At 37.9% G+C, this 17,739-nt stretch overlaps 1 protein-coding gene across 3 annotated transcripts; it reads left to right on the top strand.

The window, feature by feature from the left end:
- Positions 1–289: 289 nt before the first annotated feature.
- Positions 290–17,632, top strand: kdm5ba (lysine demethylase 5Ba). 3 transcript variants are annotated; one of them, XM_067388139.1, is made up of 28 exons: positions 290–473; positions 1,509–1,707; positions 3,205–3,282; positions 4,206–4,328; positions 4,511–4,681; positions 5,370–5,498; positions 5,596–5,689; positions 6,102–6,169; positions 6,265–6,423; positions 6,719–6,838; positions 6,929–7,087; positions 7,191–7,372; positions 7,604–7,766; positions 7,895–8,014; positions 8,407–8,601; positions 10,231–10,412; positions 10,543–10,667; positions 11,372–11,522; positions 11,627–11,741; positions 11,829–12,184; positions 13,189–13,327; positions 13,436–13,615; positions 13,719–13,871; positions 14,101–14,514; positions 14,604–14,694; positions 14,790–14,995; positions 16,321–16,590; positions 16,734–17,632. In XM_067388139.1, the coding sequence occupies exons 2-28, from the start codon at positions 1,555–1,557 to the stop codon at positions 16,863–16,865; spliced, it is 4,428 nt and encodes a 1,475-aa protein (XP_067244240.1). In that variant the 5' UTR covers positions 290–473; positions 1,509–1,554; the 3' UTR covers positions 16,866–17,632. The 3 variants fall into 3 exon arrangements, with proteins under 3 accessions (XP_067244240.1, XP_067244238.1, XP_067244239.1); XM_067388137.1 differs by having other exon boundaries at positions 6,102–6,181; XM_067388138.1 differs by lacking the exon at positions 290–473 and having other exon boundaries at positions 1,340–1,707; positions 6,102–6,181.
- The last annotated feature ends 107 nt before the right edge of the window (positions 17,633–17,739 follow it).

Here is a 17,739-nt window from a genome sequence, read left to right as displayed (position 1 = left end):
ATTTATTATATATATATATATATACACACACACACACAAACTATACCATATATACCACAAAAATACCATAAGAAGCATATTCATCACTCTGACTGGGTGTTCTTCTGTGAGTAAAAATATTAATGAACATTTAGGATTTAAAGTGACTTGTGGTAAACAAGGCAGTACACATACCGATATGTTATGTTTTAAGACAACTAAGCAAAAGTGTCGATGATATTGTCGGTAAAAAGGTAAGGCTACTACTGCCACACCTCAGTCACTCTTCTTCGGTAGAATAACTGGGCTGTTTCCTGCGATAGGCGGATAAGGGAACGGGATGGCTGTCCTGCGTTTCATAGGGGGCGACAGCTTCCGAGTTGACGTGCGGTACGTGCTCATAGATACTGCTCGCATGGAATACTACGGTGGATGTTGATGGACCCTCTGCAAAGAGATATGTAAAGACAGAAGTCAACCGCAACGCCAGTACGGTGAGATACTTTCTGTCTTGGCACAATATTTAATTTTCCGCTAAAGGATCCTGCATTCCGAATTAGGGTCACGAGACGGTGCAAATGCTCAGGGATTAAATATTCGGACGGTTTTTGATGTACTATTTGTACATCATCACCCCGTTTCAGAAGTTAATCGTGAGTTTAGATGTCAGTAAGATTGGGAGTTACTAAATCCATCGTCCCTGGACAACATCTGTTACTTCCGAGTGGGTAACTTGAAAGAGTCCATTTAAAGAAGTAGTTCCGGTGAAAATGAAGCTGTGGTGTATCATTCCGCGCGAGTCACCAAGTCACTTCTCTAATTCAATGGCAGCCTACTTCTGCCTTTTTGAAAGCATTTCAAGGGAGACGTTAATATGCAAAAATATACAAAAGTTTTTCGAGGGGTTTCTCATATTTGTATATAAAAGCTTTGTTTTTGACCACAGGTTTCACGAGAGTACCGTCTGTTACTTATTATGTTTACTTACGCCTCCTCAGATAAAGCTAAGAAAAAAAAGCAAACGCGTTATGAAAATAAAACCTGGATGACTTTTATAGACAGCGATGTGTGCTAGATTTGAAATATAATTGGATATTTTATTTGCTATAATAAAATTCAAGTAATATATATATTGTGTTACTAATAAATAATGTTGATAATTACCAAACCAGAAGCTTTGTTAGTATTAATCGTTACGTAAATGATGCGATAATGAATGATGACTTGATAACCCACTTACAATGCATTTTGGAGAATTTAAGCGTATATTTCACATTTAAAAAAAAAAAAAAAAAAAACTTAAAAAAAAAAAAAAACCTGCATTGGTGAGAATGTAGGATAAAGAAAGGAAATCAAGTGTCTCTACTTTAGTAGCGGAAGAGGACCTCGCACTGTAACGTCTGCACTCCGTCTGTGTGTACGTTTCCCAAAGTGGATGAGGATGTTAATTGTCGGAGTTCAGGTGTAATCATTCTTTAATATGGCATCTTTTCGAGACTAATTAAAACATTTACTTCAACTTAACACAGTTTACTGCAGTTTCTACATGTCATCATTTGGATCAAGTTCCCCAGAATGACCCATTCACGACCCAACGAGTTTATTCCACCACCGGAGTGCCCTGTCTTTGAGCCCAGTTGGGAGGAATTTACCGACCCTTTTGGGTTCATCAACAAAATACGTCCAATTGCAGAAAACACTGGCATCTGCAAGATCCGACCGCCCCCGGTAAGTTTCTTCGACATTTAACAGAACTGTCAAATGCAAGCAAGCTCTCGGCCGTCTTTTTTACTCGTAGATAGCAGATCCCGAAACACTTTTTCTAAAGACAGGTTTTTTCAACATGGCGGATTGCGGCTCCAGCCATTGCGAACGTTCGTAACGGCGTGTGCGCGCAGCTACTAGCTATGCGTGAATGCTCGCGTGTGGTTTACTCCTATAGCGACCACAATAACATCACTTCACTTCTTTTTAAGAGAGTTTTATCAGACTATGTTTTTTAATCATCACAGCTGATTTTTTGCAGATACTTTTAATAAATGTTTGGTTGATGGAAAAATATTGAGGGGCAGAATGTAGTGATTGTTATTGTCCTCCAAAATCAATGTTCGTTATAATGCATCCACCCAAACAAGAACAATCCTCGATAGTTGAACTTGCAGCCTAGGACAAGCGTTATATAACTTTTTTTACATTTAGTTTGGAACATTTTGCGAACAACCTAGACTGTTGGTGCACATTTTTTTTTTAAATATGCAACTTCCTATTATATTTTTACCTTAACGTGAAAGCATTTGTTTTCAAATACAATCTTTTACTTACTTATGTGATGTTGAACGATGGTGTAAAAGTATTTTTATAATGTTTTTTTGTTTATTATGTTTATATATTAACGTTACTGTTTTATTCAGTGCTACGGAAGCATAGTCTTGTCTAAAAATGGCCACTTTTGCTAACAAATAAATGTAAAACCGCTCGTTTGACAAGACATTACTGTCGTTTATCAAATAATTTAAGGTTTTATTTTTAGACAGAAATGTAAAAATATTGCTGAAGTTGGCCGTGGCGTAATTGGTCTTCGCCGTTGTCCTCCATGTTGTGCGAGTTGTGTATTTGCATTTGGCCAGTGAAACTGAAATTTGATGTAAATAACAACGCAAGTGAAACTAAATTCGGTTTAAGTCGCGTTTTAAACGTTTACAAAGTTGTTTTCGTCTTTGCTATGTATGTTTTTTTGTGTTTTGCCTTGTTCACAATTGTTAACACCCTAAAACGATCTCAGTGGAAAGATAAAGAAATGTATTGTAGTAATCTATATCCATCCTAGTATGTTATACTGCGAATATTCTTTTATAACTTATGTATTACCACGTAAAGATATTTTATAAAATGTTAATGTTCCATAATCATGCCAATGGACCTCTGGACCATTTCACAACTTTAATTTCATATTTTTTGTGTATGCATTCATACACCGTACCTTATGATGTACTGCAAAGTTGATTAAGGTGAAGACAAATTAAGACAATCTTGATGTTTTGTGTATAAAACAGTATATACTTACAGTATATATTTTAATCTGATATAGATTGTTATATTGCTTTCATATAAGCATCATTCAATAGAAAGATGGCACCCACATGCAGATATAAACACAAAAAAATACGTTTTTAATGCTTGTGGCAAATGGTAAACAAAAGCTTAACCCTTTTTTCTTTATGTCAGGGATGGCAGCCACCATTTGCCTGTGATGTGGACAGACTGCATTTCACACCACGCATTCAGAGGCTCAATGAGTTAGAGGTGAGACCTTTATTTGCCTCCTGTTTGTTCCAAATTTTGTACTTGCAGATATGGTCATGTGGCTTTATTAAACCGAATCTTGCAACCAGCATGACCTCTTTTTGGTCTGCTACACTTAAAAGCTCAGGGTTCAACTCTAAAAAGGTCATTAACAAAAAGCAGGGTCACTGGTGGAAAATCACAATAAGACCTCATTGTTGCCACCAACACTTTTGGTGTTGTTTCTTTTTGATATATGCTATCATTCAAAATGTTGGGGTCAATAAGATTTTTTAATTATTTTTGTATTAGTCTCTTCATTGACTTCACAGAAGCTGCATTTGATCAAAAATACAGTAAAAAACAGTAACATTGTGTGACGTTATTACAGTAGCGGTTTTCTATTTTAATATATATATATATATATATATATATATATTAAAATGTAATTTATTCCTATCATGGCAAAGCTGAATTTTTAGAGGCCGTTACTCCAGTCTTCAGTGTCACATGATGATCCTTTGGAAATCATTCTAATATGCTGATTTGGTGCTCAAGAAACACTTCTCATTATCAATATTAAAAACAGTTGTGCTGCTTAATTTTATGGCTACTGTGATATTAAGGATTCTTTAATGAATTGCATGTTCAAAAGAACAGCATTTATTTGAAATAGAAATCTTTTGTAACATGTCTTTACTGTCACTTTTAATCAATTTAATGTGTCCTTTCTGAATAAAAGTTAATTTCTTTGAAAACATCTTACTGACCCCAAATTCTTTTAAGTGTACATCTTAATCTAAATTATAATTTATTTTTAAATATAGAACAAGTGCAAACTCCATATGATGCTTGCTCCTTCACAAACCAAATGCTACTGAAAGGACGAGGACTTCATGTTTGATTTTCTGACACCATTTTTGTGTTGTTTTACTGTTTCATAGGCCCAGACCAGAGTGAAGCTCAACTTCCTGGACCAGATAGCAAAGTTCTGGGAACTGCAGGGATGTACACTGAAAATTCCTCACGTCGAGCGCAAAACCCTTGACTTATATGTACTTTACAAGGTAGTACCGAGGTTATGTTATCTCCAGTGGTCATACACTAACTTTATAGCATAGTACACTGATTAAATTCTACAGTTACAGGGTGCTAGAGTTGAAATCGCTGATGTATACTTCCTCTGTGACATTTTTGAAAAGCAAACATGGATGTAAACATGTCTTTGGTGACCTCTTTCTCTGCCTAGCTGGTCAAAGAAGAGGGAGGCTTTGATGTGGTCTGTAAAGAGCGGCGATGGACCCAGATCGCACTGAAGATGGGCTTTGCTCCCGGCAAAGCAGTTGGCTCTCACCTCCGCTCTCACTATGAGAGGATTCTCTACCCATACTATTTGTTCCAGACAGGAGCTAATCTTATGGTGAGGTCGCTAAAGCGCTTGTATAACTTCCTCTTTCCCCATTTTCAGCCTTATGTCATTCAGTTTCCATCCCTTTTCCTGATTAATATTCTTTGTTATGGTGCAAACATGACAGCCATTGTCCATGATCAGATTAGGTGGCGCACACAGTAGTTTACATAAAAATGCCTTCGGGACATACAACTATGAAGTGCAGCAAACATAAACTTGAGGTTGTGTTCCTGTGTATGTTTTTATAGGGTGTCATTTGTAGTTTGTTTTTACTTTTAAAGTAGTGTCTGGCAGGCTGTTCGTCTGTGTTTTGGTGTTTCCTGTGGGTTCAGTGGTTAACAGCTTTCTCTGATGTGCATGTTTTTCTGTGCTGTCCCCTCCCCCTACCCATAAAGGGGTGTGAATTCATTCAATGAGCCCTGAGCTCTAGGCCCACTCGCCTGCTGCTTTTACCCCATGGTTAATACCCTAGGGGTGATCTGCTTTGCTTCTCACTGTTACTGGCTTTAATAATGTCCACCCTGCTGTCATGTGTCTCTCCAGTTAATTAGATAAGAGTGAAGCCACATGTGCACACTTATAGTGGTGTTATAAATAGTTATTTGCATTGTTCATGTTTTAATTTTTTTTTTATTGCGAATATATGGGCTTGTCACCTGATCACATGATGTTAATATTAAATCTTTTTCTCCAACAGAACTCTCAGAAGCCAACTCTGACTAATGACACCAAAGACAAGGAATATAAACCCCACGACCTGCCCCAACGTCAGTCGGTGCAACCAGCAGAAACCTGCACTATCGCCCGCAGAGCTAAACGGACAGAGGTAAAGGACAGATACTAAAATCTGATTCATACCTGGACCAGTTTGTTCAAACTAGATAGCAATGCTTTTATCTCTGACACTGCCCTTCTCTTCATAGGGTCGCTGTTTTAAATCCGAACCGGGTGAGGTGTGCGAAAACAAACCCAACCTGAGGAGGAGAATGGGCTCTTATGTGGCAAAACCAGAACCAGGTACAGATCCATATATTATATTTCTATTTTTCCTCTCAAAAATCACTTTGCGTACTTTGAAGTTCTTCATGGCTTGGTATTAATGTCCATCTACGCTACTGTTTTAAAGTTTGGGGTCAGTGACATGACATACTGTTCCATTAAAAAAAATCCTGAAAAAACATAAAAATATTATGCAGAACATGGTTTTCAACATTGATAATGCTAAGAAATGTTTCTTGAGCACCAATCAGTGTCTTAGAATGATTTCTGAAGGATCATGTGACACTGAATTTTGATCAAATGAATGCAGCCTTGGAGAACATGAAAGATTTCTTTTTAAAAAGTCATATGGACCCCGAACCTTTTGAATGGTAGTGTGTCTTCCAAAATTTTAATCTCACTGCAACATTTACTTGTACATCTCTTCTAGTGAAAGAAATTCAAGTGCAGGTGAAAGAAGAACCCATTGAGCAACCAGTTGAAGGTGAAAAATCAAAGGTGAGAGCGGAGGTCAGTGGACCATTTGGTTTTCTCTCAAGAGAAAGTGTGCACTGCATTCCTTTATGGTATTGTTTGGGTTTTTTCCCTTGCAGGTGGAGCAGTACATATGTTTGGTATGTGGAGGTGGAGGTGATGAAGATAGGCTATTGCTTTGTGATGGGTGTGACGACAGCTATCACACCTTCTGTCTGATCCCACCCCTCCACGACGTCCCCAAAGGTGACTGGAGGTGCCCCAAGTGCCTGGCTCAGGTGAGCCTCCCCTAACTGCCTACATCTGCAAACTGATGACATCATGACTTTTTTTGTCTTTATCACATAATTGTTTAGTGACCTTATATGATATTGATGTAACCTTTTGATTAAATAGTCACATTCTTATAAACTATATTCATAACTAAATTACAGCTGCTCCTGTTTGTGCTCTCTGCACCCATTACTTACTGTCTGTTAGTACATATGATTTGGCTTAGTAGTATTACTGGATTGCATATAGTCTATGCAGTTATTATGTTTGTAATCATTAGCTTCTTTATTCTCATATTAGGAGTGTGGTAAGCCACAGGTGGCATTTGGCTTTGAACAGGCCTCCAGAGACTACACCCTCCGCACCTTTGGTGATATGGCTGACTCTTTCAAGTCTGACTACTTTAACATGCCTGTTCACGTATGTCTGTTAAACGACACTTGTGAGACAAATATGAATGCATACCATGTGCTATTGGAATATGGAGTGATCGTCCTTATCGTTTGACAGATGGTTCCCACGGAGCTGGTAGAGAAGGAGTTCTGGCGGCTGGTTAGCACCATCGAGGAGGACGTCACTGTGGAGTATGGGGCTGATATTGCTTCAAAGGATTTTGGAAGTGGCTTCCCTGTTAAGAATGGCACATTTAAGGTCTCGCCAGAGGAGGAGGTACAAAAATAACCTAAAATGCTTTGAAGTTCTTGCTAAAAGCACAGATCAAAATCTTTAGATCACAAATGCATGTTTCATTAAATCATTTATTTTTGTCCAGGATTATCTGAGCAGTGGCTGGAACCTCAATAACATGCCAGTGTTAGATGCATCTGTGCTGACTCATGTCACAGCGGACATCTGTGGGATGAAGCTCCCATGGCTTTATGTGGGCATGTGCTTCTCCTCCTTCTGCTGGCACATTGAGGACCACTGGAGCTATTCCATCAACTATCTGCACTGGTAATCCACACAAATTTTTTTTTTTTTTTTTTTTTTTTTTTTTTTTTTTTAATGTTGAAAGAAACCCATTTTACATTGTAGATTAAGCATATGTGCAACAACTTGCAGTACCATCTTGTATGTGTTGTTTATGCTTCATTTTAACAGTAAATTAAACAGTTAACTAAGATAAAAACAATCCTTGCTCTGAGAATGATGTTTTCCACTCACTTTTGTTGTTTTGATTTGCAGGGGAGAGCCAAAGACGTGGTATGGCGCTCCTGGCTATGCCGCCGAGCAGTTGGAGAATGTGATGAAGAACCTGGCCCCTGAGCTCTTTGAGTCTCAGCCAGACCTGCTCCACCAGCTGGTCACCATCATGAACCCAAATGTGCTCATGGAGCATGGAGTACCAGTGAGTGGCCACATATACAATCATAGATGGAGAGTTATGGACTAAAAGACTTGATAACATAAGATGGAACAAATTTTGTTTCAAACAACTTTGTAAGATCAATTATCTCATCCTTTTGTCCTCTGTAGATTTACCGTACTAACCAGTGTGCCGGTGAGTTTGTCATTACCTTCCCAAGGGCCTATCACAGTGGATTCAACCAGGGCTTCAACTTTGCAGAGGCAGTCAACTTCTGTACAGCAGACTGGGTAAAAGGCATCTAATGTTGGCATGGAATAAAAATTCAACCTGTCTGTTTTGTAAATGCATATTATTGATCTTATTTTCAATGATTTGTATATGTTTCCATATTTTTCTGTTTAATCAAACGGTCCTTACCCGATATTCTGTGGAAAGTGACATATTTGCATATATGCCTTTTCTAATCATTTAGTGCAATTAAAACCCCATACCTTTCTTGCAATGCCACTCAAAAATGTCTCCAATCAACAACGGATGTATAGAATCGAGTCCTCTTGATGATCAATTGTCTGTTACACTTGAATGCTGCTGCTTCCAATTCATTTTGACTATTGTTGGATAAGCATAATGCAATACAAGATATGAATCAAAATGAACTAAATACGGTCTTGTGTTACAGATGCCTCTTGGTCGAAAGTGTGTCGAGCACTACCGATCACTCAACAGATACTGTGTTTTCTCCCACGATGAAATGACCTGTAACATTGCCACCAAGGCAGACAGTCTAGAGTTGGAACTGGCCTCTGCTGTCCAGAAGGACATGTGCGCCATGATTTTGGAGGAGAAGATGCTCCGTGAGAAAGCCTATAAGCTGGTGGGTGGCTATTTTAAAGGCAGTGAGCCCATTTAAACTGCTTTAACTTGCACTTCATGACCCAATTGAGTGTGTGTGTGTGTGTGTGTGTGTGTGTGTGTATAAACTCAGTTTGAAAAATAAGACGATATAAGGCTGTTACCAATCAAATGAAATCGGGATCAACCATATCCATCTTTCCACTGCAGAGAAAACTTGGCATTTAGATGTATTTACACAGACTGTTTAATGAAGCAAAGGTGGCATGAATGCATTTACACTGCAAAATTATAACTGCATAAATGAGTGTTTTACTTTTTTTTTTTTTTTTTTTTTTTTGGAATGATGAAATTATGAAAATATGAAATATTGGAAAAATGCAGTGATACTTTAAAATATAAAACTAAACTGGTAGTAGGTGGTGACAAGTGACTCTTAATGAGTCATTGAATCACTGACTCACCCAATTCGTTCAAAAACATTTAATCATTCACACCGCTGTGTGTTGCTCTGAGACTGCTGAGATGAGAAACTATTTTTGTTGCAGAAATTGAGCAAAAACGTGTGTGTGTGTGTGTGTTTTTTTTTTTTTATATATATTATAATATATATTAAAAAAAAAATTAGGGCTGGGTATTGACACAATTGTTTTCACAAGCTTTTGATTCTGATTCAATAGATTAATTTGGATATAAATCAGGCCCTGTACATGGTAAATTTTCTCAAAGAAAAAGAAAATCAAAAAATGATACGTTACTATAATACTGAACTTTTTATAATGGTTATAATACTGTACTCTAATACTTGATATAATAAATATTATAGTACTTAATGGTTTTTTTTGTTTGGTTTTTTTTTTTAAATGGAAACATTTAAAAGGGGGGGTCTGTCATACTTGACAGATTTATTTAAACATACATTAAATATTGAAGAACAGTAATAAAATGTAGTGAATATGCACCATATTTAGTAAAATGCCCTTCTGTAGAGTTCATTTTTCTAGCTGTCTAACAAGTTTATGGTCACTGAATGGCTTTTCTGAGGTAAATGTAACATTATGGGATATAGGCTGTTTACATGCTGCTTTATTGACATCTTTCCGTGGTTTAAACAATTATTCAGTAATTATGGATGCGGATTTCAGTAAGTTATACTGTATCTTTTAACATATTTTCTGATGTTTATTCATGTTTATTTCATGCTGTAACTAGTAGTAAAGTGGAAGAGGTGATCTGTTTCGCTTAAACCGAGCCTGCAACAGCGATCTGTCAAACCACAATAAAGAGAACCAAAATGGTATTTGTTACTTTTGATATGAAACAGTCTCAGATTTCAAATTATGTCTATTTTATTACGAAATTTAAACAAAGCACAAAGCTTATTGCGATTTTATTGGATGAGAGGTGCGCTACAAAGCTTTGTTCATTCATTAACTGAAAACAGCTGGACTGAAACAAGACTGAAAGATTGATTCTTGGGATTTAAGAATCAATACTGGTTCATAAAAAAAAATTTTTAACCCAGCCCTATTATATAAATAGTTTTATTTATTTTAGTAATTGAACCTGTAGCTCTGCCTCTGATTCCTTTGTTTGTATTCATGGTCTGTCTATTACTAATTGATCCCATTGTGTATTTGCTTTTCGCTAGGGTGTGTGGCACTCCCAGCAGGTTGACTATGATATACTGCCAGATGAGGAAAGGCAGTGTGCTAAGTGCCGGACCACCTGTTACCTGTCTGCCATCACCTGTCCCTGTAGCCCCGACCAGCTGGTCTGTCTCCACCACATCCAGGACCTCTGCTCTTGCCCTGCTAGAAGCTACACGCTCAAGTATGTGTTTGCAAAAGCATAGGACATTATAACATGCCATGGGTTTAAAACTCAGGACGATGGCTCATGCAAAAGAGTTCTTGCTTTAATTCTACTCATTAACCTAATCATTTGTCTTTTACTTGCGCAGCTATAAATACACACTTGCCGAACTGAAGCCATTGTTCCAGGCTTTGACGGCTCGTGCTGAGTCTTATGAAGACTGGGCATCTAAAGTTAACAAGATTTTGAAAGCAGATCAAGACAATAAAAGTGGTAAGTTATTGCAATATGTTAATCTTTAAACCTTAGAAATCTAAGCATTTATTTTTCATAATGGGTGGTTGTTGTTGATGTTTTCACCTTTTAACAAACTTTAGTTAAAAAAAAATGTAAAAAGCAGTTAGTTATTTAAAAAAAAAACAATTGCATCAGGGTATATTTATGAAAAATATTGACTTAGTACAGCAACAAAAATGTGAATTTTGCAAAGTTTTGAATTCACCACACTATTCACAGCACAAGTTTGAAAAACGGTTAAAGGAACACTCCACTTTTTTTGAAAATGGGCTCATTTTCCAACTCCCCTAGAGTTAAACAGTTGAGTTTTACCATTTTTTTTAAAATCCATTCAGCCAATCTCCGCATCTGGCGGTACCACTTTAAGCATAGCTTGGCATAGTTCATTGAATCTGATTAGACCGTTAGCATCTCGCTCAAAAATGACCAAAGAGTTTTGATATTTTTCCTATTTAAAACTTGACTCTTCTGTAGTTACATCGTGTACGAAGACCGACTATGTGACCTTTTAAATAACTTATTACAACAATAACAATATTCCTTTCAAAGCATATTTTGAATATAATGTTTTAATTTTAGCTAATATGTAATAAAGTTAGCTATTATCTAAATTGCCTTATACGAACTATGCAATTCTGCTATTTTTTTTTTCTTCTAAATATTGGAAAAATTCTTATTAGATTTGGAGGAGCTTCGTTCCTTGGTAGTAGAAGCAGAGAAGAAGATGTACCCCGACACTGACCTGCTATGTCACCTGCGTCAAGTCATCCAGAATGCAGATAGGTGTACCTCAATGGCCCAACAACTACTCAATGGCAAGAGACAGACAAGGTATGTTTATTGCTTCCTCTGATATGGAAAACTATCTGAAGTTCTTGCATTCTAGTTTTAAATTGATGCATTTCTATATCAAATCTGTATATTTGTGTTAATAGGTATCGCTCCGGTGGGGGAAAGTCTCAAAATCAGCTCACGGTGGAGGAACTGAAGTCGTTTGTCAATCAATTGTATGACCTGCCTTGTACTATCCGACAGGCCCCTTTCTTGAAGGTAACCAACCACACAACATGCTAAGTGTAATTTTCCTAGTTCCCAGATGTGTTGATCTGACATTTTCTCCCTCTACCTCCATCTCAGGCTCTTTTGAACCGTGTTGAACAGTTCCAGCAGCAGAGCTCGGATCTCCTCGCAGAGGACATGCCTGGTTCCTCTGCCCTCCAAGGCCTCCTAGATGAAGGCGCAGGCTTGGATGTGGAGTTGCCACAGATGGCGGTGTTGCGGCAGAGGCTAGAGCAGGCGCGTTGGGTGGAGGCTGTTCAGGAAGCCAGCGATCAGCCGGCCGACCTCAGTCTAGACTGCATGAGGAGGCTCATAGATCAAGGAGTGGGCCTGGCACCGCACTCCTGTGTGGAAAGAACCATGGCCCGCCTGCAGGAGCTGCTCACGGTCTGTGAACACTGGGAAGAAAAGGCCCATAACATGCTCATTGCTAGGTGAACTTATTTTGTTATTAAGTGAAATGTTAAATCAGTTTAAAGGTGTAGTTCACCCAAATATGAAAATTCTGTCATTAAATCATCCTCATGTCAGTCCAAACCCATGAGACCTTTGTTTTTATTTTTTAAATATAAATTTTCTATGAAACCTGAGAGATTTCTGTCCCTCCATTGAAAGAACATTATATGAAAATGTGATGTTTCAAAAAGTTATAAATAAAGAGATAATTAAAAAAAAAAAAAACATATGAATGCAGTGGTTCTAAAGAGGCCTATTTATTATTTTATTCATTATATATGAATATAAAATTAAATCTGTTCATCTTCTAAAGTGATCACCATCAAAGATTTGGTAGAATGTCCAGAAATCCTTCAGGTTTGGGGGAAAAAAAGTCTTATGGGTTTGAAATGACATGAGGGTCTGTAAATAATTACAGAATTTTCATTTTTGGATCAACTTCTCTTTTCACTAACAAACTTGTGTGTCATTAGTAAAAAGTTTACAGCTAGAATAGGTTTTATCAGCAGCAAGATCTGAGAAGCAAAAGCAGCTCCTGTTAGTTTAAGATTGGCCATGTTGATTGTGCAACAAAATAATTTGCAAGCTGTTCTGGCAAAGATTTTGCTTGCAAATTTTTTTTACCTATTTCTTTGTGGCTTACGGCTAATAAAATTCCTGCACTCCCAACATCCGTGTTGTAAAAAAAACACATTGATGGTTGAGCTAGTTCTGATAGGGAATAAAAATGTGCAGGGTAGGCGTTTTGACTTAAAGCTTTTTCCTGATAGACATTGTCCAGGGTGACACCTACATTGTCCATACACAACAGTTTGGGGTTTGAAAGACTGGGGTTTGATCAAAACACAGTTAAAACATTAGTAAGTGTTTTGTAAATATAAAAACCTTTTTACTGTCAATGTAACTGTTAATGTGTTGCTGAAATAAACCTTTTGATCCTGTAAAATAATGTCACTCACTTGTTTTACATGCTCTTTTTCAGGCCTCGTCATAGTATCGAGACCCTTGAGGCAGCTATACAGGAAGTGGACAGCATCCCAGCATACCTGCCCAGCTGTCTTCAGCTCAAAGACTGTGTAAGCAGGGCCAGAGAGTGGATAATGGAAGCAGATGCTCTTCAGGTGTGTTTCACACGTTTCTGTACTGCTCTATTATTCGTAATCCAATGGTTAGATACATAGAACCTTGTGTAAGTAGCGCTCCATCCATTTAAACATTTATTGCTACAGGCTGGAGGCCGTATTCCTGGTCTTGCTGCCCTATCTGAACTAGTATCGAAAGCCAGAGGTATTCCGGTAATGTTGGAACCACTCACTCGACTGGAAAGCTTAGTATCTGAGGTACAGACCTGGAAGGAGAGTGCAGCTAAAACATTCCTGTTGAGGAACTCAACCCATTCTCTCCTAGAGGTGATTACTTATTTACAACCATGCCTATTTTGGATGTGAATAACTGTATGATTTGTGAGTAAAATAAGTTGTTTTGTTATTAATTTGTGTGTTTGTCTTTAAGGTTCTGTGTCCTAGGTGTGAGTCTGGACCACAGAAGTCAAAATCGAAAAAAGCCAAGGATGTCTCATTACCCTGCAAGAAAGTTGACGTAAAACTGGACTCCCTTTTTGATGTGGAAAAAGCACTTTCTACTAGCAAAGATACAGCTTCAGCAGTAGGTCACATTTTGGATAAGATTTAGGCTAAATGCAAAACAAGTAGGTTTTGGTTAATCTTTGTGTCCCTGATACATTTGTAAATCTTTAAGGTGCTCATAAATAAGTTGGCCATGTTGTTTTTTTTTTTTTTTTTTTAAACCATCCTTATTGTTGAGTCTTGACTGGTCACATGTGTGATGGACATTTTGGGTATCTGCTCAGACTTGCATATTCTTCTCCAAACAGATGGCCGCTCTCAGTGACGTACATCAGAAAGAGTTGGAGAGCCTATCTATGATGAGGATCTCAAATGAGTCAAAGTTTCAGTCTTCGCCTAGCTGTTTGGCCCCCACAGTGTGCTTGTGTCACACCGTCCCTGCAGGCCCCATGCTCCAGTGTGAACTTTGTCGAGACGCCTACCACAGCGGCTGTGTGCCGGGTTTTAAGGACATCCAGACAGGCCTACCGTGGTTATGCCCGCTCTGCAAGCGCTCCGAGAAACCCCCTCTGGATAAGGTGCTTCCTCTGCTCGCTTCCTTACAGCGGATTCGGGTTCGGCTTCCGGAGGGCGATGCCCTGCGATATGTGATTGAGAGAACGGTTCGCTGGCAACACAAAGTACAGCAGGTTTCTCCTCCTACACATCATCTGAATGGCAAAGTGAGCATAATATGTAAAAATATAATTAGTTTTATAATTAGTAATTAGTTGTTTTTATATTCATGTTCAATTCTATTTATATGATGCAGGCAAGGCATATTTCTGGAATTGCATCATCTCAGACAATGGAAAGGAGCAACAGTTCTTTTTACATGCTGCAGCCCTGCATTCCTCTCAATGGTGAGTCAACCACACCTGAAGTTTTTAAATGCACAGTTACAGAGTGGTTGTAAATGTCTAGATGTAAACATTTGGGATTCTGTCATGTGTTGCAGAACTCAACGCTGAGTTGGAGGAGCTGTTGGTAGAAGGTCTTCTTCTGCAAGTGACATTACCAGAGCTCCAACAGCTTTATAGTAACCTGCTTAGCAGGTTATTACCATCCCAGCACTCCATGCAGAGCAGCGAACATGATCACCAGTATCACATTGCTCAAGACAGAAGTCCACCTCACAGGAGTCCCCCGCACAGCAAAGCACAGGTGGGAGAAAATTCCCAACTTGCTTACTAAACCTTCAATAGCATTATCTTTGTAGCATTGCAAATTCTTATGATTTTGACCCAAACTTTTGTCAACTGAACCCCTTTGACCTAAATTATTTACTTGAAGTGCATATTTCAATTTCACATTTGGGGGCCGTTCACACAGAACACATTTTTCCGTTCCAATGTGCTACTTTTCCATTGTTTTTATATGTAAATGCTCTAGATGGACGTGTATGACCGGTTCCATAATAGTGGACCAATTAGATGACCCCGGAGGTGGGGCAAGCGTTGTGAGCTTGTGTTTACAGTAGCAAGTTGGCATGGCAACTGTTTAATTTGAAGGCTACATGGCGGAGGAGGTGCTCATAGTGGCTCTGTCCGGATAGCCAATGCGATTTTTCTTTTTTTCTTTTTTTTTCATGTCAAAAGCAGTAGCTATCTGTTCTGATATTTGGCTATTTCTGTTATTTTCATTATTGCATCACATCTCAAAAGCACGTCTCGAGACCCTCGCGTTCTGCGCTTTTTTTTTTTTTTTTTTTTTTTTTTTTTTTTAAACCATTCCTCGTGTTTTTAGATGCAAAGATGCATTCTTTGTGAACGAGCCCTTACATGCTTCTGGTTCTCTGATGTTAGTCAATGGTTACATGAAGTTCAGGTAAACAAACTATTAAAGAACATGTTATTAAAGAAAAAAATCATGCTTTGCTGAATCAAATCGAAGTTGTCATAATTATGACTTGTTACAACTGACTTTTCATGCCTTAATTTTGACTTTTTGCCATAATTATGACACTTATGAGATACCAAGTCATAATTGTCAAATTGAAATAATTATGAGTTACAAAATATGAAGATTTTTTCTTTTTATGTCATAACTGACTTATGTTAAACTTATTTTAAAAATGTATTTTAATTTTACATTTTTATAATTTAATTGTTAGCTTTTTATCAACACCTAGTTTGGGAAACCCTGATTTAGGCAATGGGTTCAGTGTGAAAATAATTATAAATAAACTTGAAAAATTATAAATAAACTTGAATGCCCTTCAGTACTGAAAAGTTTTTCTAAAAAGTTTTAATGTAATTAAAAATGGATTTTTATCTAATATTTGTGCTATGTTTATATGCTTAGTGTTGTGCTGTTACCATAGCAACAAGCTAAAATCATAAAAGTCAGTTATGAATCGAGTCTCTTGAGTGTTATTCATGTGAACTGCTGCCTATGTAGAGCGTTCCAAATCAGTGCTGACTTGCGAAGCAGCTCACTAGGTTTCAGAACTGAGCATTTGACTGACTTTGATTAACTTGTCCATCTAGGATGGAGTTCCAGAGATAAAGAAGGAACCAGAGAAGGTTGAGAAGAACTGCAAACGACGTCTAGAAAAGGAGAACGTGGAAGGGCAGCACAGAGACAAGATAAAGAAGCCCAGGAAAAAGAAGCCCAAAATGAACAAAGAAAGGAGAAGAGAGGAGAAACGAACCACCTCCCCTTCCAACTCCCTTTCTGACCCATCGTATTCAGATGACTCTGAGGAGGATTGGTCCGTGTGCTCGGCAAAGCGATGTCAACAGCCAGAAGGAAACGAGGTTAGCTCTAGCATAATTGAAGTGCTTGCTTGAGGTTTTATAATCCAGTGCATCATTGCTTATATAATTGTTTTATTTTTTTGTGTGTGTGTGTGTCTCTTGCCTGCATGAATAACTATTGCTTTTTTTGGTCTTCCTCACAGGTAAACTGGGTCCAGTGTGATGGCAGCTGTAACCAGTGGTTCCACCAGATTTGTGTGGGAGTGTCTGCTGAGCAGGCTGAGAATGAGGACTACATCTGCGTCAGCTGCGCAATAAACGATTTGACAGAATGAGGACCAAAATCATGTTTTTCAAAGGATAGTCAAAAGGCTCCCCGTTTTGCACATAAGTTACAGCACCAAGAACGCACCAGAGATCATCCTCTTACCGAATCCCGCTTCCCCTCTGCTCCCTTGGTGCTACTGCCTTCTTGATAGGACTGTTAACAAAAATCTGTATGATTATCTGCTTTTTGTTTTGTATTTTTGAAGATTTCCTTCTATAACATTTTTTTTTCTTCTCTAGAGAACGTGATGCATAGATGTACCTCAGGGGTTTCCATCCCATAAATGCAAAACAATGGGGAACTTCAGCTTCCCCAAATGTATTTTTGTTCATATTTATTTTGTTTTTCCCCAGTCACCTTTATAATTTCTAACATGAATTTATCAATCTGGGCTATTTACACCAAATAATATTAATTGGACTAAACAAAATGGTCTAAAATTATTTTTGGAACCCGCTGTTTTGGTACATGTGTCTAATAATATAAAATATTATTTATTTATCCCAGCAATAACTCGGCTGGTTACCCTGATTTTCAGTAGCTTGAGATCTGCTCTGATCTGTTGCTTGATGCATTAGAAGTGTTTGTACAGAATCCTAATGTAGGTTGTCAGACAAAAGAGATGTAGCAGGCAGAAGAAAAAGCTGTGTGAAATATACTTTGTGATGTATACTGTGGCTTTCTTTAAAACTCAAAACAGATCTTTCCGATGTTAATTCAGTTGTGGAATAAAATGGTTTGTTCTCACCTATAAATACTGACCTACTTCTGTTATCATGGACCTTTCTTGTCTTTATTTATGTGCGACTTGTTTGTGGAATGCCATAAATCAAACGCGTAGCTGGTTCGTACTGAGCATCAGGTGGCGACAAAGTAAAGAA

This window comes from Chanodichthys erythropterus, chromosome 6, assembly GCF_024489055.1.
Source record: "Chanodichthys erythropterus isolate Z2021 chromosome 6, ASM2448905v1, whole genome shotgun sequence".
NCBI lineage: Eukaryota > Metazoa > Chordata > Actinopteri > Cypriniformes > Xenocyprididae > Chanodichthys > Chanodichthys erythropterus.
This window is presented reverse-complemented; position numbering and strand designations above follow the sequence as displayed.

Coding starts and splice junctions, on each gene's coding strand:
- kdm5ba (XM_067388137.1), top strand. CDS start 1,555: ATGACCCATTCACGACCCAACGAGTTTATTCCACCACCGGAGTGCCCT. Junction 4,682..5,369: donor AGACAGGAGCTAATCTTATG/GTGAGGTCGCTA, acceptor TTTCTCCAACAG/AACTCTCAGAAGCCAACTCT. Junction 7,767..7,894: donor TCATGGAGCATGGAGTACCA/GTGAGTGGCCAC, acceptor TGTCCTCTGTAG/ATTTACCGTACTAACCAGTG.